The sequence below is a fragment of the Nannobrachium achirus genome (assembly GCF_963921795.1).
Source record: "Nannobrachium achirus genome assembly, chromosome: 7".
Classification (NCBI taxonomy): domain Eukaryota; kingdom Metazoa; phylum Chordata; class Actinopteri; order Myctophiformes; family Myctophidae; genus Nannobrachium; species Nannobrachium achirus.
In genome coordinates, this window is record NC_137816.1 from 9,451,138 (window position 1) to 9,475,725 (window position 24,588).

The following is a 24,588-nucleotide window of genomic DNA, read 5'->3' on the forward strand; positions in this document are numbered from 1 at the left end:
ACAAAAAACTAAAGATTTTTTTTTCTCTGCTTTGAGCTGACTTGGGTGGAAACAAGCAACAGTCAACTGCCTCCATTGCTGCACTGGATAATAGCGTCCGGCAGATTTTTTTCCCGACGCTAGGAGAGCTGTGTCGGTCTTTTAACAACAAAATAATGGATGGATAATATTTTATGAAATTTTAAAGGTACGTGAAAACACTTAGATTTGCTGGCAAGAGGAGAGCAGATGATTAACCTAGCTTAGCCTACATCTGGCAGTAAAATAGTTTAGAAAATAAATTGTCTTTCCTCAGTCCTTCCTCAGTGGGACCGTGTCCTCCTTGATGCCGTCCTTGGTGACGATAGAGATCCTAAGAGCATCTCCAGTGTAGCAGTCTCTCTCTGCGGCTGAAATGAACACGTCTTTGACCAACTGGAGTGCCTTGTCCAGGGTCAGAGGAACATGCTGCACTCCCTCCTGGTTCTGGTTCTTAAAGCCAATCTGGTTGTCCAGCAGTGGCTGTAGCATAGCACTGCCCGATCCCGCGGCCCTGTAGGCGTCTCGCTGGTAGGAGCCCACGGGGTCAAAGCTGTAGATGGCTCCCTTGCCCTCCTCGTCCAGGCCTGCGATGATGTTGTACACGTAGTAGGGGAAGAACCTCCTGCCATACAGGATGGTGGACAGCATGGCTGCTATGGCTCCGCTGGTCATCGTCTTGTTGTTCGAGTGCTTGTACAACTTCAGGCGGGCTTCGATGACCTTGACCAGAGTCAGGCAGTCGCCGTGGAACCCGGTGGAGGCAAGGACAGTAGAGGGGGTTAACTTGTAGGACTTTGGAGAGTCACGACTGTGAATCTTATAGCTTTCGCTAAGCCGGGTGTCTGAAGCAACGATGGAAAAGTCCTCTCCGGCAACAGCAAGCACCGTACCTCCATTGTAAGTATATGGATCAAAGTGACGTTGTACTGGACCTGGGTAGCCTTCCATTTCTCCACTATCTCCGAACTGTGTGAAACTCATAGCTATCATCGACACTAAGCACTATTATAACTGTCTGCTCCTTTTATAACCCCAGCACTAGAATTATTTCGCATCATGCTGACGTGGCAGTTGTATCAGGATCAAATCGTGCCTAAATATGGAGGTGACCGATTTCATAGTACTGACATTGTATTACATCAGAGATTCACACGTGGCGTCAGTTCAGCAAAAGCTACGGTATGGCAACATGACTGTTGTCTTGCACGCGCGCGAAGTTAGCAACAGGCATGCTGAATTTATTTTAAGAAGTACATTTACATTTTTTCCCCCTGTAGCCAAGGTATGGCAGCTGCCATACCTTGCCATACCCAATTGACGCCTCTGGATTCACATGGACGCCACACCATTATTAGACCCCATCTAGTGTGGGAATAAAACACAACACACGTGCATATCTCCTTGTATGGGCCGTTCTGTCTGTGACGTTAGTTATATCCAATACTGTACATGGAGTTCTATGCTATACAGACACTCATACGGACACTCATACATAGGGACCTACACACAAAGCCAGTCATAGGAGCGGTTAGCACCGCTCAAAATTTGTGTTAAAATACATCTATTCTAAAACGGCTAGTTCCATTCCCTGATTCTGATTGGCTGGTTTCCCTTTAATTGCTGTGGTATGTGAGACTAAGCCGGGTGTCTGAAGCAAAGGTGTGAGGTGTGAGACTATAACCCACACCTTTAATCAGTTTATATCAAACCCAGGTGCGTTATTTCTTTCCACAGTGTTGTGAAGCTAGACTAGAGAACTTGATTGCAAGTAACAGGTGTGTTGTTTCTGCAGCCTGGCCGGGAACTATACTTTCTTGTAGCTGGGGACTACTTTCTTGCAGAGCAGACCTTATAGTGAATTATTAGTGACATAGAACAGTTTTAATTGGTACATGTCTATGACTTTTCATGTTGCCATATTGTAACCATTTTAGAAAAGCAATAAGCCACGCGAGGCTTGTGGCCACCGGCTGAGATGGTTGGAGATGCCTCTCAGCCGGTGTAAAATACCAGGTAACCACTCGCCTCTTGTGGCTTATTGCTTCAACAAGAGAGGATTGTACTAAACTAAGCTATTGTGGTCTGCATGTCTGAAGTATTATCATGAACACAGCTTATAAAGGCCCCTACATAATCCAATTTAACCATCCACCCCACCCTTTTAGGCCCCTTGGGTTTCTGACAATGTGGCCCCCTGAACAATTTAGTTGAATACCCCTGCTTTATTAGCACGTTTTTGGAACCCGTACGGCAGTACGGGTTAAAGCTAAGCTATTTATTTATTTTTAACTGGGGTACTTGTTTACATCGAAGTCCTTTGTACTCAATTCATCAAGACATACAATACATACAATACACTACAGTAGGTCAAGCAATGGCTAACCGTTGGTTATTCTGGGGTCATATTCATAGACTGTAAAACAAATATGGACGAAGCGAAGCCATTGGTCTCTATGCTGTGAAAATGATGTTTTTTTGGTCCCTTGTATGGGTGTCGCCATCATTGTTTGAATGGTACCCCAGGAATCATAAGGAATGCTATTGGCGGCCAACGGTCACATGCAACCGCAGGGATACATGGGAGAATGTGGTCGGAGCCTCCCGAAATAAAGCACACAAAGAAGAACACAGCCGGCTGGTATCAGTTTAGTCGGCCCCCGCAACTTTATCATCAATTTTAACATAAATGGGACCATATTTGCACAAAACGCATATCATGGTGATTGAAAGGGAGTTTTTCACTAGCGACAGGAACCATAAAGTATGTATGACAACGTTTATTAATCAAAGGGGAAAGCGAATGGGGTCCAATGTAGACACATTCTTTTTGGTACCTCGCGGGGGGAAAACAGCGCAACTAGCGGCCAAACATAGGAAGTTTTAGTTCCGTATTGGATTCGTTTTAAATCGGCGGAACTATGCCCCTGGTCATATTGTACCTACATTTAGGTTGGCTCTGATCACTCTGGCTGTGTTGTGCAATGCATTGTGGGTATATGATACTGCTGGTTCAATAAATTCCATTTGAATGCCAATGCAGAGAGCAAGAGTAACTCACCGGCGACACATTCGCTGGGGCATCCCTGGTGACTCTCCGGCGTAGTACCCCCCAGAGCATGTTTGCACACACCACCAGTCCTGCTGCAGATAGCCTCTGGCACACTGGATGCACTCTTCCTTCCCTGGCCCTGGGAGGAGATGGACATAATACAGTATGTCAGGGTTCCCAAATAGGCGGCCCCCGCGGGCCATTTGCGGCCCGCGGGGGGCTACTGTCTGGCCCCCACCAACCCCAGTAATAATGGTGGTATAAGAGCAGCAACAACGCTAGTATATCGTCGTTGTCGGGTGGAAACCTTGTATCTCCAAATTTTTATGTTCTTTCGCAAAGTAAAGCCCTGCTTCATCATACAAGGCCGTCGCACAAAAGTAGTGAAAACAGCAGATCTACAGATTTAAAACATTTTTTAAAATGATAAATGCAAAACGAACGGTTTTGGACATACAAGATTTTCACCCGACAACGACGATATCTGAACTGTCCCTGGAGTAGCGGGAACGCCACAGTCGCCCCCTGCAATGCTGTGGCCCTCGGCTTGGTACCCTAGACATGATTTGGCCCTTGGGGAAAACTAATTGGGGAACCCTGGCCTACAGTAATACATATCAAACGGAGGCTCCTTGAAATTCAAAACTTTAAGAATAACAGCCCATTTCTCCTTCTTTCTTTCTCTCTCTCTCTCTCTCTCTCTCTCTCTCTCTCTTTCTCTCTCTGTCTCTCTCTCCCTCCTCGTCTTCTCTGCCTCGGTCAAATATCAATCACTCAGTAATAATAACGGACAGAGGTGTTCCCGTTTAGCCCTTCAATAGCTTTTGACACCATAGTTCCAGGCAAAGTCAACTTATTCCTATAGCTCTCCCCTAGAGCCCCCTCAGGGCGATCTGTGCATAATTTTGGCCAAATCCAAAGCTGGTCTCTAGACACCTAAATGTCAGCCTAGAATTAAATCACAAAACAACAACCTTGCCTGATCATAATGGATATAAACCCACGTCATCACAGTTGTAATGATTCCCTAACTGGACATTGTGCAGTGATTTCCCCCCCCTACAACATATGATTATACTAGGAAGATATGTTTAATTTGTATCAGTCTATAAGTTTTAACATTCTATAGTGTTTCAACATTTTATAGACTGACTATAAACTGCTGATGAGTCTACAAACAGTTTTAACAGTTATAACTCAACAGGAGGTTGCTATGAGATGTCAATATCAGGTAGATTCTTCCTAACACTAGGAAGACATATAATAGGATCAACCCAAGTTGAAAACAACTACAGCTCAGCTCAGAAACGTGACATGTGTAATGTAAAACATGATAAATGTGAACCATAAGTACTACAAACTGTATCGAAAATAACTCTAGAAACATAAACAAGTGCCTGAGAATACACTAGTAAGACACCTCAGGGTGACTTGCGACCTCAGGGTGACATGCGACCTCGCCCTAAAGGGCGAGGTCGCGCCAATTCTTGGCCATCTGGCCAACCACAGCGTTTCTCTGACGATTCTAGTTGTTGTCATTCTGGGGGGAGTTTGTTCATGTTTTTTGTGAGGGTATCAACCCTAGGAGACACGGGGAGAACATGCAAACTCCACACAGAAAGGCCCTATCGCCAACCCCACCTAGAGTGTGATGACGCGGAGGGAGGAACACGCCGCCCATATATGTCCTTAATATTGATAACATAATATCCAAAATAATGTCCTTAATATTGTCAATATAGGAATCTCCATATATGGGCATAAAACGTAATGTCAAGCAGGGCCTTGGTGAGTTAGGGCCTTGGTTTGATGCCTGTGGATCTCCATATATGGGCATAAGGGGGTATCCTAACATTCTCATTTTCGGCCTGGGATTTATGACATCAGAAATCTCCATGTATGGGGCATAAAAGGTTTTTTTCTTTTTCTGGGAATGACCATATATGGATAATTATTTTAATAATAATAATATGTATCCATATACATACAATATATGTTATGCCCATACATGGAGATGGGCATAAAAAAAACGTACGTTAATTAGTAATGCCAAGCAGGGCCTTGGTGAGTTAGGGCCTTGGTTTGATGCCTGTGGATCTCCATATATGGGCCATACGAGAAATCTTGTAGCTTGTCTGACTGTCAGTACAGGAAGTGATGTCACGTGACATCCTTTTTATGCCCATACATGAGTCATTCTGTACCACATCACTGTGACTCATTGACATCACACTGACATCACTTCCTGTACGGACAGTCAGACAAGCGACAAGGTTTTTCAGGGTATAATGCGACCTTCGGTCGCAATGAAAACATATCCCTATAGTAGTAGGTCAAAAACATGTCTATATAGAGTTGCCTCTAGTGTATCTGAAATGGAAAAATAATGTAGTAGTTTTCCAAAGTGGACAGACAGACAAACTGTAAGAGTGTAAGCGACATGGTTTCAAACCTCACGCTTTGGTGAAATAAACTAAACACATTCATGAAGGAAGTTTCCCAGTATACAAACATTATTTTCAATTTCATAAAAACAATCTTATGGACATACAGTATGTTTTGTAGGCCAGCAAATTAGCAAACTGAAAGCTGTTGTTTCTCAGACTAAACTAGTAGAACAATTCAATAGAAAGACATATTGCTTAAAGAAAATCAAACCTCGGTTCGAAGTGAAGCGGTGAACTTTTATTCTATGTGTTCTAGAGTTATGAATTCTGTGATCTATACATCTATACAGTTATGGACTCTGTGATCTATTCATTCTTTATATATATTCTGAATTCTACATTCTTTATATATTCTGAATGAATATATAAAGAATGGAGGGCCAAATTATCATGTGAAGCTTGACCAATCCTCAAAGTATCCATTCATCAGACCGGGAGGGACACTACACACATATTCTGGACGTACAGGACAGATAAATCCTATTCATTCTGAACTGAAATGGCCATATATGGACATGGGACACACATTTTGCTTTTTGAAAAAGTCTATTCATTCTGGACTGATATTCTGGACGTACGGGACAGAAAAAACATGTTCATTCTGGACTGGAGTGACCATATATGGACACGAGGTGACATACATTGTGTTTTTGAAAGAGCCTGTTCATTCTGGACTGAGATGACCATATATGGACATTAAACACACATTGTGTTTTTGAAAAAACCTGTTCATTCTGGACTGAAATGACCATATATGGGCGTGGGACACACAAAGCCACTCATTGGAAGCGGTTTTCACCGCTTCAAAAACGGCTGGTGAATTGCAGAGATTTATTGCAGTACCGTTTACAGCAGATCCAGAGAATCAACAGGCACACTGACCTGTACACGTCCAACAGGAGGAATGGCACGGGCTGCACGTCATCTCTTCCAGGTGGAAAAAGGTTCCGTTTAAACATTCCGGAACACAGGTCATCCCTGCCAGACTGGACGCATACAAAAAAAAACACACTCAGCCAAACCATGGTGTTGGTCTCAAACAAGGGTGGCATAAAGCAATATGCAACTGATGCAGCCTAACTGTTGTTTAATCATTATAGTCTGATAGTAATCATTGCTATAGACTAGACAGGGGTCGGCAACCCAAAATGATGAAAGAGCCATATTGGACCAAAAAACCCCAAAAACAAATCTGTCTGGAGCCGCAAAAGATTATAAAAGCCTTATAAATCGTTGTTGTCGGGTGGAAACCTTGTATGTCCAAAACTTCGTTTTGTATTTATCATTTAAAAAATGAACTAAACTAGTGAAAACAGCCGATCTACAAGCACGTTGTGTGCTTGTAGATCTGCTGTTTTCACTACTTTTGTGCGTCTTGTATGATGAAGCAGGACTTTACTTTTGAAACAAATTTTAAACTTGGAGATACAAGGTTTCTGCCCGACAGTGACAATAAAAAAATTGTTAAAACAAAAAATACATTTTTTCCCCCCATCTTTTTTTTTTTCATACATTTTTTAAAAGGCTCCAGGGAGCCACTAGGGTGGCGCTAAAGAGCCGCATGCGGCTCTAGAGCCACGGGTTGCTGACCCCCGGACTAGAGTGTCTCTCCAGCTCAGAGAATCAGGGTACCCATTTATCACCTTCAGCTAGTGTTCCAGTTTCAATTATGTCTGCTCATTTCTTTGAGTCATCACTTTCTAATTCACTTGTTTAGTGTGCCGTGTGAGTACTCTCTCCTGATAAAATTGGTATCCCGATCCGGACGACCTTCGCTGCGTGTCTGTCGTTCCCCATCTCTCCCCCCATTTCCTGTCAGTCTACTGTCCTATCCAATAAAGGCATAAAAGGCATAAAAGGCCCCAAAACAAATCTTTAAAAAAATATATATATGTATATATATATATATATATATATATATATATATTTGCAGGGTACAAAGGAACAGAACAGGAAGTAATTCAGCTGTTTTTCATTTGTAGCTATTTCTGAATTTGAGTGGCTGCTTTGTCCTTCTCCATCCATTTGTTTTGAGTGGATTTTGCCCATTTTCCATCTTCTCAAGCCACTTGTAGGTTTTACACAGTCCTCTCGTCCTCGTCCTCAATCCTGGGTTGAATGAATGTCTGTCTAGTTTAGAATATTGCTCTTATGAGCCAGATGCTCAAAAAATAATAATAATAATAATAATGATGCGAACAAACACTTCAACTTGCCAGCCTGCCTCCTATATATTCTTCTTCTCACAAAGATACTTCCATGCCAGGGAGGTCTGGGTATATTAGTATAATCAGATTCTGAAATATAATTCCAAATCAATTAATGACATCCATCCATCCATCTATTATAAAGGACTGGCAGAGAAATTATCATATCAAACATTAAAAGGCATGAATGCATGTATGAAGCAGGTCATAATAATTTACCATAATGAACATAATATGTCCATTGTTGTCAGTGGTGTGTTCTAGATTTTTTTGGAGGGTATACGATAATGCTGACATGCGTGTGGTCGTACATTTGAAGCAAATCAGTGCTATGGTTGTATCACACACACACATGAACCACCAGCAAATTAGATCGAAATAAAATGTGTCTTTCCCCCTACAGTCTAAACCCTTGAATGTTTAAAATGTGTGCATTTGAGACTTAAATTAAATAGAAAATGTATTTTGTATTTCAAATACAGAAAATACTAGACCTGAAAGTATTTTGATACAAATTATGTCAAATTTTTCCATCCCAGCCAAATACAAATGACAAAATTAAAAAAAGTATTTCAAATACGTGTTTCAAATACATGTATTTCAAATACTGCCCATCTCTGGATGTATCGATTATTGAGCTATCGATTATTGATATAGTGATTATATATTCAATATTCATCTTACTTCGGTTATATTAATATATGACTGTATGCTGTTGTTATGAATGTAATGGAAGTAAATTAGTATGATAATATGTCTTGTGAGTTTAGTCCACCCTCAGTCAGTGTACTGTACGGTAGCTATGCAGCAGCAGGCTCATACAGCAAGGTCAAGTACACTAGCTATTCCCCTGTAGGCAAGTGGCAGACCCAGACAGCAAGACGACAAGTTATAAGGTGTTATGAACGCAAGGAGAATGTTTCTTGTATCAGGCGTCAGTATTCTGGCTAGGGCTTGGGCTTATAGCAATGGGCCTTCCATTCTCAGTCGATAAGAATGGAACACATTAGTTATTATTTGGTCAGGGTAGTGTCGCTGCTCTTGGGCACAGAGCGTTGAGCAGCACATTTCATAGCCAGGCAGAATTGACCTTCCATACTCAAGTGCTGAGAGAACACATCTTTTGGTCAGACAGAAGGAATGTCAGTCCTCAGAATTATTACACCCCCTGCCATAACAACCATACACCAATCAAATCAATTGTCTGATGTCAAGTACATTTGTGGCAAGAAACATGTGCAGCCATTGGCTGTTAAACCTTTAAGAGCTCAGAGCTAATTGTCTCAACCCTAAAGTGGCCCATTTTAGCTGATAAAGTGTCCCAAATTACCTGAAAACTGCTAATCTAGAAAATGTTTCAAAAGCTGTAGGGCCAAAACTATTTCATCGTATTACATAAATGTAACTCAAACATGTTGAAAACAGTCCTTATTAATCATAACTAGACCAGGTCAACCTGGTTGTGCCAGACCCCCTGTCTGTCATCATCATTTATGACATCATGCCTTTTGTAGGCATGTCATCATCATGTCATCATCATATATACCCTTTATATAGAAAACCCGGACCGACATTTGCTTATGTAGGCCTACCCATTTCATGGGTCTGGCAAAAACTAGACCAGGTCAACCTGGTTGTGCCAGACCCCCTGTCTGTCATCATCATTTATGACATCATGCCTTTTGTAGGCATGTCATCATCATGTCATCATCATATATACCCTTTATATAGAAAACCCGGACAGACAGACCGACATTTGCTTATGTAGGCCTACCCATTTCATGGGTCTGGCAAACACAATTCAGTGGCATGCATTGCTTTTTCTTAGTTTTCAAGGCCAGTTATCAAAAAGTGGCCCAGATTACCTGACACCACCCCTAGCAAACATGTCAGAAATGGTATCTATTCAATCTGACCAGAAGCAGGGAAAACAGACTATAAAATAGAATGACCTGTGGTGGATATCAAAAGCAGAGGCATGCACAATCTCCCCTTCCCCGCGAAACAAATCTCACTCCTCCTACCTGTAGCCATTGTTGCATGCTGTGCACCTGTCTGCATCCTTCAGGCATTCCATGCAGGCGTCATGGCACTTCAGACACTGTCTTTGCACTGGATTAGACACAAGGGGGGGATTTTGAAAAGTGATTGAAAACATGTCATGGATTCAAATGCCAGTGATGACCAGAGGCCCGAAGCAGTGTTGATTTCGTCGACTAAAACTATGACGAAAAATGTTTGTCGACTGCATTTTTGTCACTGACGAAAACTAAATAAAAACGAAATAAAAACTAAGCTGTGATGACTAAAACTAAGACTAAATATATTGTCAATTTCGTCAACAAAATAAAAACTAGACTAAAACGTTAGGGAGGGACCATAGTGGAGAAGAGAGTCATTTTATGTTTGGTTGGTCTCAGGTGTTGCGTGCTGAAAATAGCTCACAACGCGTCGCAGCAAGTGTAAAATCAGCCATTACAATGTCCTCAAGGCCTGCCAAAATACATTTCAATTGACTAAATCAACTAGATTTAGTCGCCGAAATATCTTTTGATATTTAGTCGACTAAAATTAGACTAAAACTAAAACTTTTCAGGTGACTAAATTATGACTAAAACTAAATTACATTTTATTCAAAAGACTATGACTAAAACTAAATCAAAATTTGCTGTCAAAAACAACACTGGCCCGAAGCCAGAAATGCAAACTGACAAGAAGCAGACCCAGTCCTGATCACACACTGAATGTCAAGGAGCTCAGAACTAATCCTGCTGAGCTTGGATAATTACACAGATATATATAAAAAAAAAAGAAACAGCATGATCCTCCAAACATCTGTCTTATTTGCAGGACAAGCTGGACATTAACAGTTCTACTGCCAGATTTATTATTTATTTATTGGAGCTGGTGCCAGCAAAAAGCAGCTTACCTTTGCGATGTTATAGAAAATTATCTATTGATTATTTCCAAACTAATTCGTTTTACAATGGACGCTCATATGTGTACTTTAGCCAAAGTGGCGGCAGAGGGCAGCCTTATGCATAATGTGAATTGGGCCGCTCCGCTTGCCATCCATTCAGAGCATAGAAATGCATTTTCTAGATCAGATCCACAGAAAACAGCCAGGAAGTGATTTGGGACTCCATTATTGCTAACGTGCGGTGGATTTTTGAGAGCAGCGTTACGGGAGATATTTTTACTGTACACGGCGGCGCGACCCCTCATCAGCTTACAGTCATCAGACAAGGTAAAAAGAACAAGCCGTATTGGCAGCGCGCTTGGGGCAAAATTGGGGCGAACGGGAACGTCCGAAGCAGTTATTATTTAGATCCCTGTGTGTGTGTGTGTGTGTGTGTGTGTGTGTGTGTGTGTGTGTGTGTGTGTGTGTGTGTGTGTGTGAGAGTGTGTGTGTGTGTGTGTGTGTGTGTGTGTGTGTGTGTGTGTGTGTGTGTGTGTGTGTGTGTGTGTGTGTGTGTGTGTGTGTGCGTGCGCGTGCGTGTGCGTGTGTGTGTACGTGTGTGCATGCGTGCGTGCGTGCGTGTGTGCGTGCGTGCGTGTGATGGTACACCAACACCAGATCTGTATTTGCGTAATGAAATGAATGGAATCCAATTGCTTTCTCTAAAATCAAACAAACCACTTTGTGCTTTGGAAAATGGTCAGCACTAATGTCAATTATATGGCGACATACAGACCACTGGTATGGCCCTTTTTACCAAACTCACGCAATTACATTTGTGCCTGTGCAAGTCTTTTTTCCAATCACACACAAATAAATGTAAATGTAATCACAGCCTTATCACCCTGGCCACAATATGATTTCCGGTTGGTTCTAGCGCAAGTGCTGTGTTTAACGGAAGTTACGTCATGCGTTGTAGTCTTCCGGCGAAATTCTCATGGCGGAAGTTGAACGGTCTCTGCCTGATATTGTCACCAGGCTTTTCTCTTCGCAGATGAGTAAGCCTGGCTACGCGAGGCTACAGCCTTATTCAATCCATTGTGAAATTATGCGACGTACTGTCATCGGCAAAGTATCCGGCAGGGCAGGCGTCGACGCAGGTGGAATTGAGAGCGTTGAAGTAGAGTCCTCTCCTGCAGGACAGACACTCTGTGTCTGAGCGGCCCACGCACCTCTCACAGCCTCTGTGGCAGCGTCTGCATCGACGAGCCCCTGAGTCCTCATGGTACCCCAGTGGACAGTGGCTCACACAGGTCCTACATTCAGACACAACCCATGTACATGGAGGGACACACTTCATGATCAGCGGTGGGAAAAGTACACATTTACTTTGAACACATTCAACGGGTACACAGTATTGTGTATCATTATTTTATGCTTTAACTATTGAAAAATAGCAGATATACAAGCTCCCAGCGCGGCACCGAGTGCCGCGCTGCGAGCTTGTAGATCTGCTATTTTTGGAGCGGTGAAAGCGCTCCCAATAGACAGGTATGTCCGTGGGTATGTCCGTGGGTGGGTGGGTGGGTGGGTGGCTGGGTGGCTGGCCGTGTCCGTAGCCTGGCAATACCTTGAGTGGCCACACACAACACACTAGTTAAAGGAGGGGCGCTGTTTTGTGCAGGCCAGGCACACTCACCACTCACTCACAGGCACAGTTTACAGTTTACAGTTTAGGCATTTAGCAACACACACAGGGTATAGCTGCTCAGATTCACCGCTCCACTTCGAACCGAGGTTTGATTTTTTTTTTTTATCGTGAAAATCTGAATTTTGACCCGATTCTATAAGTGTCTTTTGAATCCTTCTAAGGTTTTTTGAAAAACCTATGTTTCTATGTCAGCAATCTGGCCAGCCATCGTCAAAGAAAAGGTCCTTTTCACTTAACTGGAGCTCAGTTAGTCTGTTCTTGAGAGACTATTATGTCAGTGGTTCTCAAACCTTTTCATGTGAAGGCCCCCCAAACTGATATTTATTTGGCCACGGACCCGCATCTCAAAATATTTAGTTCCAGGGACCACCCAGAAGCAAAATTTGAGTCACAAACGTTCGCTTTAAAAATACATATATTCATATAAGATTTGCACATATTTTCATGACTTTTTCAAAAATAGCAGATCTACAAGCTCGCAGCGCGGCACTCGGTGCCGCGCTGTGAGCTTGTATCTGCTATTTTTCAATAGTTAAGTATCAATACTGCAATTTAGAAAATACTCAGTTACAAGTAAAAGTCTGGCACTCAAAATGTATTTGAGTAAAAAGTACAAAATTGGCATCAAAATGTACTACCCATTATGGACGGGAACACATTTTTGTGCTTTTATCCCTCAGGCCGGGAACACATTTTTGTGTATTACAGTACATGTGCAGTATGTAGCAACGTTTTAAAAAATATGTATTTGAAGTTTTTTCGAAAGATGTTCTATGAAAGCCAAAGGTGTAAGCTATCAACTAGTTTTGGAATTTTGTTTCTAGCTGCTACAGTGAGTAATAGTTTTCCAGAAAAACAGGGGGTAATTTTCAAATCGGACATACCGTAGGTTTTTAAGGCTTTTTTTTAATCGGACTTAGGCCTAAATGGTTTGTTGCGACCATAGGTCGCACTTACTATCAAAACCTGCACAAACTGTGAGTGAGTCCGTCAGTCCGTCAGTCTGTCTGTCACACCTCACCAGACAATTGGACTCAAGTCATGATGACTCGACTTGACTCGGACTCAAGTCATATTTTTGACGACTTGCGACTTGATCGGACATAAGGACAAAAACTTGAGACTCGACTTGACTTGGAAGACAATGACTCCCGACTCGACTCGACTTGAGACACGCTGACTCGGACGACTTGCCGCTACGCCACTGAACGCCACGCTAGGTTCACACTTTTATTGATTGATTGATTTGATTGATTGGAGACAGGCATGTAAGCAAGAGCACAAGCACGGAAGCAGACAAACACTATGATCAGACTGGGCACCAGACACACACAGCACGAATGGCTACTGCTGCCCCCGAGCCCTCCACTGCAGTTCCAAAAGTAGTGCAGTTTGCATATAAAAACTTCCACTCCGATGGTAAACAGAGTCAAACTTTATCCACCAATTGAAGACTGCGCATGAAGACAAGTGAAACCAAACATAAGAAGATAACATTAGAACTAAGTGTGTGTGTGTGTGTGTGTGCGCGCGTGTGCATGTGTGTGTTGGTGATATACTGTCGGTCGATCGTGTTTTGAACATTAATAAGACAACAATGTCACTCACCACTGTCACGAACGTTGATCTGTGACTGCATAAATAATATATCCATTCATGGTAGCAAGCCTCCTTCCAACACTTTCTCACTTTTCATAACATACATCCAGTCGTCAGCAGGGTTAAGAACTTCACTAAATAACTCCCACGCAAAAGCTTTATTCCTTTTCATTTAGCCTCCGACAAGTTTTCCACTCCACTGTTATTCTTGGGAGCTTTTCGCTGGAGCGTCAGGAGCCTGAAGAGGCATGCATCCGCGCAACATGGCCCGTAATGTTACACAGACAAATGTGACCGACCAGAAATGTGTTGCCAGCCTGTGGTGGTTGCGTAGTCATTCTATAGTTTACGACGGGTTACGAAATTTGGTGTAACTTGGGGTTACTTGCGGTCATGAATGGGACCCCATGCCAGCAAAACAAATGATGCACGTGTCGTGGAGTAGGCAGCTAAATTTGTGCCTGATGAGAAATGACTTTAAAATACAGTACTAGTAGTACAAAACAAAGCATGCACGTTAAGATTATTGTGTCTTGTTTGTTTTTGTTTTTAAAGCAATAGGCCTGTAGCAGTTTTGTAGTCTATTTTTTTTTTCTTTTCTTTTTTCAGAGGATATACCAGGGGTCTAAATTGACCCTTACAGGTCTGTACTGACAGTGTACAACCAAATCCATTTGGTTCTAGGGGAGAGAGACCTCGGAATTTAAAAGTTTGATAACCTCTGCCATGATAGATTATGGTCAGAGGGTAGGCTTGGTGTTAGGCTACTGTTTTTTTTCCTACTGAATGTTAATTACCTAATAGTTATGGTCACAGAGGTATCATTTACTCAACTTGACAACCTTGTGACTTGACTTGACTTGACAACCTTGTGACTCGACTCGACGCGACTCGACTCGACGCGACTTGAAATGACAACCTTGTGACTCGACTCGACTTGACTTGACATAACCTTGTGACTCGACTCGACTTGACTTGCCCACAACAGAACAACTTGAGACTTGCTTGAGACTTGGACCAAATGACTTGTGACTCGACTTGGACTCGGATCAGAGGGACTTGTACAATTGTCTGCACCTCACACGTCACACTCTTGCCCTGCTCATATCTCCGCAACCGTTGCCCCGATCCATGCCAAATTTTGCACACACGTTCCTTGCCTGCCAAACTACAACCTCCAAGGACCCCCGGAGCTCCAGGGACCCCCAGGTCCCTGGGGGACCCCCAGATGTAAAAAATGTCCAAATGTGCAAAAATGACCAAATGACCACCCCAACGGGGCTGCTCACGGGGAATTCCCGGGGACCACCGACTCCTGGTGCTCCAGAACGGATGCAAAAGTGGTGGCGCCCCCAGTGGAGGACCCCCTCCACTGCAGCTCACATAAAATGCCGTAACTCCGGCTAGGAGCGTCCGGGAGAGCCGGGGCCGGTACCTATTCGTCCGCCAAGGCAACGCGGACACCCCACCCCTCATTTCTCACATGCCCCTCTTCTAGCGCCACCATGAGGCCGATTCTTGCAAAACACATTTTTGGACACTGCTCCTACAGATTTTGCCCTAAAATCACACAAATCGGTACACACTATGTCTACACGTCCCCCTACACTCAGGAACCAATGCCACTTACAGCCCTCTTTGTGTATACATGTCACCTGACGGTCGCTTATCTCCCGATTAGGGAGTCTTACTGGTAAGTAGAAGGTACTCAATATGAGTAATATCCCATCCCAAGTTCTCAAATGTATAAGAATCATTTAAAAAATAGCAGTTCTACAAGCTCACAATGTGTTGTATCGCGATGCATTGTGAGCCTGTAGATCAGCCATTTTCAAATGGCTGAAATGTATATAGGGCAGAAGTGGGTAATGTGTTATGTAATACATTATAATAAATCAAAATCTACAAAGTAACTAGTAACTCAAGTTTTCAAATAATTGTAGTGGAGTAAAAGTACAATACATGCCTCTGAGATGTAGTGAAGTAGAAGTAAAAGTACAGAAAATGTGAAATACTCCAGTAAGAGTACTTTTGAGGTATTAAAAAATAGCTCAAAATTGATGACATGAGACCTCTCCCTCCTCGACCAAGTTCCATCCTTTACCTGCCACTCTTCAAACTGCCCAGGCTGAAGTGAATACAGTTGAGACAGTGGTCAGCATCTGGTCCGTCACAGCCCTGGTCCCCACACTCAGTGTGGCACGGCCCTGCATGACAGACACATTTCACATAATACTATATCATCATCATCATCATTATCCTCATTGTCGTCATCCTCGTCATTATCATGTTACCATCATCACTGTTATCCACTTTGTAATCAATCATCATTATCATCATCATCATCGCTACCATCATTGTCGTCATCATTGTTGTCATCATCATTCAACATCATCATACAGTGGTCTGTAACCAAGTATATTTACTCAAGTACTGTACTTAAATTAAGTACAATTTTGAGGCACTTTTACTTAATACTGGGGTATTTCCTATGTCCAATACCTTTAATATTGTACTTTTACTCCACTACATTTATTTGAAAACGTCAGTTACTAGTTACTTTGCAGATATGAATTATAATATTATAAAACACACATACCGGTAAACAACTTTAGCCCTGTTTTATACCGTGGCTATTTGAAAATAGTCGATCTACAAACACACAACGAGTCGCATCGCAATGTGTTGGGAGCTTGTAGATCTGCCATTTTCAAACATTTTGTACTTTTACTTTTGGAACGTTAAGTACATTTTGATGCCAACACTTTCATACGTTTACTCAAGTACATTTTTAATTCCTGACTTTTACTTGTAAGGGTGCACATACACCAAAATATCTATGAGAGTGGAATCCGCGTTCCGCCAATGCATTTCAATGGGAAGGCGGCGGTTTCATGTCAGTGGAGGATATCTGCGCGCCGCGCTGACCTTGCGTTTATGCTGGAGCTCCGGTTCTTCCCCTCTGTCCAATCGGGTGAATCGAAGGCGGAATGGGGAGGGTTCTGGAAGTGACTGACTGTCGCAGTACTGGCTTTGGGACAGAATGCACTCGCTGCGTTTTTAGTCAGCCACACACAAAAAGATTTTATCCGCTGGCGACCATATTTTGGTGTGTGCACCCTAACAGAGTATTTCTATTCACCATATTCCTGGCCCTCTCTATGGAGGCTCAAAAAACATCTTTTCACTTCCTCCCAAGTAAGGAAGTGACACGGAATTGTCTGTTGCCAGATTTTGCCAAAGAAATAAGCCCAACAGAAGCAACTAGGCTATACTACTTTACATTTACAATTGAAAATAGCAGATCAGCAAGCTCACAATGTGTCACATTGCGACGTGTCTCCATTCCGACATTGACTTCTTATTGTCGGAGTGGCAACACTTCCATATAGGGTTAGTTAGGGATAGGGTTAGTGTCGGAAAGGAGACATGTCGGAAAGGAGACATGTCGGAATGGAGACATGTAACCACATTGCGACACATTGTGAGCTTGTATATTTGCTATTTAAAAAATATTGAGGGGAAAAAAAAGAAATTTTCATATTTTTGAAACATTTAACAACATAAATCTGTGTGGAGGTTCCTGGCACCACAAATTGCTTATTATAAGCAGACATGGCAACCCAGGTACATTCAGAGCCCAGAGCCTAGAACGCCTAGAACTACTGACACTTTAATGCAAGGACAACAGGAAACCAAATGATGTTTTTCAGGCCAGCTTTTTCAGCCTCCGCCTCTTTCAGGATATGAACAGGAAGCCGGGGGCGGGGCCAGGAATAACGTGAATATTTCAATATTCCCACCACTGCATACCATTATACTCCTCTTCCTCCTCATCCTGATGCTCGGCGCCCTCTAGGTGCGGTTCTGGTGTCTTGGGCTCCTGGCTGGTGCTGGGGATCTCCAACATCCTGGAGCGGGAGTGCTGAGTGCCATGGGATTGGTAAGGATGCTCAGCGGTGCCATAAAGAATCAGGGCCCACTCTTTTAGTTTGCCTGTTCCAGAAAAGTGTGAAAAGGGACAGGGTTTAAACCAGAGAGAGAGTGTGTGCGTGCGCGTGCGTGCGTGCGTGCGTGCGTGTATGTGTGTGCGTGCGTGCGTGCACACTCATGTGCATGTGGTCTAAGCATAGACTGTAAAAAATATATGGACAAAGCGAAGCCATTGGTTTCTATGCAGCGCAAATGACACATTTTGGATCCTTGGCATGGGTGTCGCCATCATAGATTGTAAAGGCACCAGAGGATGCTATATTGGCTGCCAACGGTCACGTGCAACCGCAGGGATACATGGGAGAATGTGGTCGGAGCCTCCCGAAATACAGCACACAAAGAAGAACACAGCCGGCTGGTATCAGCTTAGTTGGCCACGCCCCCCGCAACTTTATCATCAATTTTAACATAAATGGGATCGTATTTTCACAAAACGCATATCATGGTGATTGAAAGGCAATTTTTAACTAGCGATAGGAACCATAAAGTATTTATGAAAATGTTAATTAAGGTTAGAAAACGAAAGGGGAAAATGAATGGGGTCCAATGGAGAACAATTCTTTTTGCGATCGGCCGGGGGAGAAAACAGCGCAACTAGCGGCCAATCATAGGAGGTTTTAGTTCCGTATTGGAGTCATTTTAAATCGGCGGAACTATGCCCCTGGGTCTAAGTCAGTTTCTAACAACTACACATGATCATCAGGTAACACAATGGGCCTCACTCACAAAACTTTCAATAAATCCTTCTTATTCTTGAATAACCTGTGAAAAACCAACACTTTTCATGCTCTGAAATAGAAGCTTTATTGCTGTGCATGGCTGAAAAAAGAAACGTGGCAAGAAATATGTTGACCTGGACAAGAGAAGTCACTAAACAACAGAAAGGGTTATAAGCTTGTGCTGATTGGTCAACTGCTATATCTTCCCTGGGGGTTATTCAGCAGCTGACTAATCAATGCAAGCTAAAAGCTGTATCTAGGGGTTTCTTTAGTTCTATTCTATCTTATACAACCGTACAATGCTGGTGCTGTGCATAATTAGCGTGGTTGTTCGTTCGCTGTAACCCCAAAACTTTGCCAGGCTACTACAGTTTTGGTGGCACACACAATAATTATGTCAAAACTACCGGCTTCATCAGGAATGGTGTGTTTCCATGCTGCTAAGCAATAGGTTGTATAGTTACATTTATATTAATTTATTTGTGAATACATTTTTCCCATTGACTTGGATGGGAAAATGGGAAAACTCCCATTCAAGTATTTTTCTCTCAACCCACGACTTGCATCAGGTCAACCACACTTACAATTTCCAGAAATTGTGCCTTTTTGTATGTTGCTCCAATGTCTAGTATACAGCATCTGACCAAGTTACAAGCTGGGACAAACTCAAGCAAACTCAGCAAGATTATATTAGAGACCCACTCTCCCCATTTTTACCGTATCAGATTGTAGAATACAGCCTGTCAATATCTCCACCAAACCCAACTTTCCTAATTTTCACTCCCTGTCACACTTAGAACAACAGATGATGAACCTTCGGACTAATGAACCTTCGGCCCATGCCATGGCACCAGCCAATGAGGAGGGCTATTTTCCCTCATTTGCATTGTTCCCCTCACACTTAGGGTGTGGAAGCCTAGGCTATGGGGTAATATTGAAAGCGACTTTCATTGGCGAGGAGCGTATCTATCACAGGTTTGGGTAAAACAGTCACGCCCCCACTCACTGCTTCACCAACAGGCTCGCAATGTAGAAGGGAGGCAAAGGGAGACACACGCAACTCTCGGATGGAACGTGATAGAATTCTTGGCACAGGAAAGACTGGAGTTTATCCCAGTGCAAAGGAATCAAAACACAGAGCAAAAAACAGCAACCTTTGACAGTTCTCAGAATGGTATTGGCGAGGCTGGCAGCCAGCAGCACATGCTGTGTTTTCAAACAACTCCCTCCCTACACTGTGAGGAAATCCCAGCGGGACAACCTTTTGGTTTGCCAGAGCGGTCAACCCAACTTGGCAGAACCAGGGGTCCAGCAATGAGAAGGCACGGAAGTACAGGCATGTGACAGTATTTATTCTAGTGAGGAAGACTAAAGTACCATGTTGATTTATGATCTAACCCAGCGCTACTCAACCTGTGGCCCGCGGGCCGCATGCGGCACATGGTCATGTGTAAAAGAAAGATTGCAGACGAACACAGAGTCTTTGAACAAAAAATGGGAATTATCAAGTCAAAACAACGCAACGTTCTCACTGACTTCGCACAGCAACCTCCAAATACCAGCCATACCTGGGGCGATTAGTGGCGAATATCACATGTAAGTAGGCCTATAGCTGATTTATGAAACTATTCGTTTTTAATATTCAAGCAGTAATATGACTGAACGTCAGATGATGTCATTTTCTCTCCAAAACCCATTTTATTTCATTTTATATTTTATTTTATTTGTTACAAAAGAAGAAATACTTAATTTCATTTCAAGGATATCATTTGAGTCATAGATTTGAATTGTTGCACTCTGACTGTTACAATCTGTTCAATTCAATTCAAAGGAGATTTATTGGCATGAGAAAACATACCTTTACATTGCCAAAGTTCACTAGCCTCACATACCAAGACAATAGAACTGTGGATATTAGTCTGTTCCTTCTCAGTGTTATTTATTTCCAAGGGGCGGTTACAACAAGATTCAACCAGATCTTCTGTTCATTTTCACTTCACATTTTGTGACATAATTTGATAACATTTGATAATTTCATCATTCCATCCATGACAATCTTTTGGTTCAGTGAGGTTTGGCCTGGCTTACTGTCTGTATATAGATGGAAATGTGGCTGTTTTCTGTATGTTTCCTTAATTATTAGACTTGTCAGGAAGTATGTTACAAAATCATTGTAAACGTCCAAAATAGGACCGTCATTTTTTGCTTGCGGCCCTTTGACTTTTGATATTTTGTGAGTGGCCCCTGAGCCATCTTAAGTTGAGTAGCCCTGATCTAACCACTGTTCAGTAAATAAGAAATGAATGGTTAAATGAATGTTCACAGCTTAAAGGCTATTTTCTCATTCTCAGAGTGAATAAATAAGGCTATGGGTACAGTATGTGAAAAAACGAATCAATACCTGGTATTTATTGTTGCTGAGTAGGCTACATACTGTACAACTGTGTAATTAATGCATTGGTGGGGGTGAAGTAGCTGTGATCAAGGTCAAATACCTGATAATCTATATTCAGTATATCACACCAAACACCTTGGTAACAGCTTTGGCAAGAAAAAAAAGGACAAGAAGGTACAGTTTATTAGCCACAGGTGGAGCTGTCAGATTTAGATAAAAGATTGGTGTAATGTTTGGCTGCACTGTCAGGTTGTCCAGTAGTAGTACTATAGTAGTCTAGTAGATGGAAATGAACACATCACAGATTAAACAACACATGATTTGGGTCGCAAACTTATCTAGTGATTTCAGAGCTAGGCCTTAACGGAAATGTATAATACTCTATATGGTATTATGTAGTATGCAGGAGCTTTCTGCCTGTGGTATCCAAGTATTTCCATTGGGCTTTCACTATGCCTGTGATATACCGGTATGCTTATAATCAATCAATCCAAAAAATATAGCAAAATTCAGGTGGGTTCCACTTCATTATATTGTGTGTGGTATCTGAAGAGCATATTATGACCGTGTGTGTGTGTGTGTGTGTGTGTGTGTGTGTGTGTGTGTGTGTGTGTGTGTGTGTGTGTGTGTGTGTGTGTGTGTGTGTGTGACCGTGCATGTGCTTTTAATCTTACCCAGTACTTCATGGTTGCGTAGTTGTGAGGGTGAGTCGATGATCTCAAGAGTCCATGTGCCCTCTGCTCGCTCCCCCCAGCAGTGAACTGTCATGAACTCCCAACTCCTAAAGCCTTCATTAGAATTGTCGAACAACCTGTAACAAAACAATCCAAACAGGGTTGAGAAATGTGCCGGGTTTGTTCATGGTATTGTCTGAGTCATGGTGGCATGATGCCTGTATATGGGCGTACTGTGTCAGAGTGATGTGACCACTATTTTCCTCATTGTACAATGGTCAGCAAAGGGGAAACTGTAACAAAAAAAAAACAAAAAAAACACTTGAATATATAAAGGAGAAAAAAAAGATCTGTATTCAAGGAACACTGATATTTTTCGGACAGCTTCACAGCCAACCCCTCTGACTGCTGAAAACTAGTTTCCCATTCCCAGGGGTGTATCTCCCAGACTAAACTTAACCCAGTGTACAACTGAGAGAGACAGAGCTAGTGAGGTGTGAGAGAGAGGTGACCAGATGTTGTTCCTTCCAAGAGCATACAAGCTTTACCAGAAGTAATAGAAACTCTTTTATTGTTTTGATGTTTGATTACGGTATTTGTTTTTGCTTTTTTATTTTTTAATAGAGTGGTTGAATTGTGAGAAACATCATAATTCATACAGTTTTGCAATTTGAACATGACCAATAAGACAGAATATACGTACACCAGTAAGACTCCCTAATCGGGAGATAAGCGACCGTAGGTCTCGCTAGAAGAGGGCCATGTGAGAAATGAGGGGTGGGGTCTCCGCGTTGCCTTGGCGGACGAATAGGTACCGGCCCCGGCTCTCCCGGACGCTCCTAGGCCGAGTTAGGGCCTTTTATGTGAGCTGCAGTGGAGGGGGTCCTCCACTGGGGGCGCCACCACTTTTGCATCCGTTCTGGAGTAGCAGGAGTGGGTGGTCCCCGGGAATTCCCCGTGAGCAGCCCCGTGGGGGTGGTCATTTGGTCATTTTTGCACATTTGGTATTTTTTTTACACCTGGGGGTCCCCAGGGTCCCTGAAACTCCGGGGGTCCTTGGAGGTTGTAGTTTGGCAGGTAAGGAGTGTGTGTGCAAAATCTGGCATGGATCGGGACAACGGTTGCGGAGATATGAGCAGGGCAAAAGTGTGACGTCTGACGTGTGACGGACGGACTGACTGACTGACGCATGGACACCTGGTGGAGCTTTCTGTAGTAAGTGCGACCTATGGTCGCAATCATCCATAGTAACGAATATTAAGTAATTTGAATGCCCACCAAAAAATACAGTTCAATCTGTGTTTGCAATTGGGAGAATATAAAGTACAACAGCTAGCAGTTTGATTGCAGCAGAAGTCTCCGTGGTTCCCTTCTCGTTCATTCTCACAGGGGATAATAACGAGTGGCGGTGCCAGCAGTAAATACCGTACATCTACACTCTGGCAGGCAGCCCCGAGTTGCAAATGAGCTCTGTCCGAGTCCAAATGACTCTGCACAACACTAGCTATCTATTTTGTTGGGTGACACAGGGCAATCTATGCAGCGGCGTCACACCAAATTCTGGGCCCTGGGTACAAGGATTCACTGCGGGCCCCCCATGAATGTTAACTATTGAAAAATAGCAGATATACAAGCTCACAGCGCGGCACCGAGTGCCGCGCTGCGAGCTTGTAGATCTGCTATTTTTGAAAAATTGTGAAAATGTGTGCAAGAAACCTATGTTTCCATGTCAGTGCATGCTCAAACTTTTTCATGTGAAGGACCCCCAAAATTATATGTATTTAGCCACGGACCCCCATCTCAAAATATTTAGTTCCAGGGAAAATTTGAGTTACAAATATGAGTTAAAAAATACACATATTCAAAGATTTGCACACATTTTCACGACTTTTAAAAAATAGCAGATCTACAAGCTTGCAGCGCGGCACTCGGTGCCACGCTGTGAGCTTGTATATCTGCTATTTTTCAATAGCTAAAGTTACTAGGGCCCCTCCAACTTGGGCCCTAGTAACTCAGTCCCCCTTTCCTACCCCTTGTGACGCCCCTGAATCTATGTGCTTTCACTGTGCAGCAGAGGATATGGAAACCATTCTGCTTCATTGGGAGAAAATGAATAGGTAAATCTGTCTGAGAGTTTGCAAATGGTTTTAAAGGATTAGCTCTAATTCAAGGCAAATGACGTTCCAGACAAGGCTCTCGTGGAATGAAGAGGATGCTTTATCAATTCGACTGGAGGAGCAAGACCAGAAAACATTGCCATCCTACATTTTATTACAGTCTTAGTGGTTGAGTCCCGAGTGCATGTATGCGTGTGTGCATAGGCGATTCTAGCCTCTTCTAGCAGGGGGTGCAAGACTGGGTTCCTCAGGCACGCACACAAACATTTTCGGATTTTGTATGGTTTATCCTGTTGTTTTAACGGGTTTCTAAGGTTTATTTTTTTACCTAATTGTAACACAATATAAATTGTGCTTTTATAGACACCATGAGCATATGCCTACATGATTTATTTACTTATTTTTGCAACAACTTCTGTGTAAAATACACTTAAGAGAGAGGCTTTAGGAGCAGTTCACCACCAAATTCGCCACCAGAGCTAAATAACAGGCACTTTTTTGCTAAATTGAAAATCGGTTGCTTGTCATTGCAAGCTAGCAATGACTTTATGAGGTTGTTCACACCCCTGGCGGCCAGGGGGTACAAGTGCACCCATAGACACCCCTTAAAATCGCCTATGCGTGCGTGCGTGCGTGCGTGCGTGCGTGCGTGCGTGCGTGCGTGCGTGCGTGCGTGCGTGCGTGCGTGCGCGTGCGTGTCTGTGCGTTTGCGTGTGTGTCTGTCAATAGAAATGTGTGCACATAAACGGGTCAGAAG

General features: G+C 42.9%; 2 protein-coding genes across 3 annotated transcripts in view; both read right to left on the reverse strand.

Annotated features, from left to right (window-relative positions):
• pcsk6 (proprotein convertase subtilisin/kexin type 6) overlaps positions 1 to 24,588 on the reverse strand; it is a 91,388-nt gene that overhangs the window by 14,383 nt on the left and 52,417 nt on the right. For both annotated transcript variants that reach the window (XM_080730489.1, XM_080730488.1), the window contains 7 exons: positions 21,715 to 21,851; positions 17,747 to 17,929; positions 16,038 to 16,140; positions 11,743 to 11,939; positions 9,749 to 9,836; positions 6,400 to 6,503; positions 3,080 to 3,209 (listed from right to left, as the gene is read on the reverse strand). In XM_080730489.1, coding sequence (XP_080586615.1) covers positions 3,080 to 3,209; positions 6,400 to 6,503; positions 9,749 to 9,836; positions 11,743 to 11,939; positions 16,038 to 16,140; positions 17,747 to 17,929; positions 21,715 to 21,851 — 942 coding nt within the window. The remainder of the gene's footprint in view (positions 1 to 3,079; positions 3,210 to 6,399; positions 6,504 to 9,748; positions 9,837 to 11,742; positions 11,940 to 16,037; positions 16,141 to 17,746; positions 17,930 to 21,714; positions 21,852 to 24,588) is intronic.
• LOC308287992 (proteasome subunit beta type-1-like) lies at positions 292 to 1,011 on the reverse strand (the record flags this gene model as incomplete). The annotated part of the gene is made up of 1 exon (XM_080729342.1): positions 292 to 1,011. The coding sequence occupies one exon, from the start codon at positions 1,009 to 1,011 to the stop codon at positions 292 to 294; it is 720 nt and encodes a 239-aa protein (XP_080585468.1).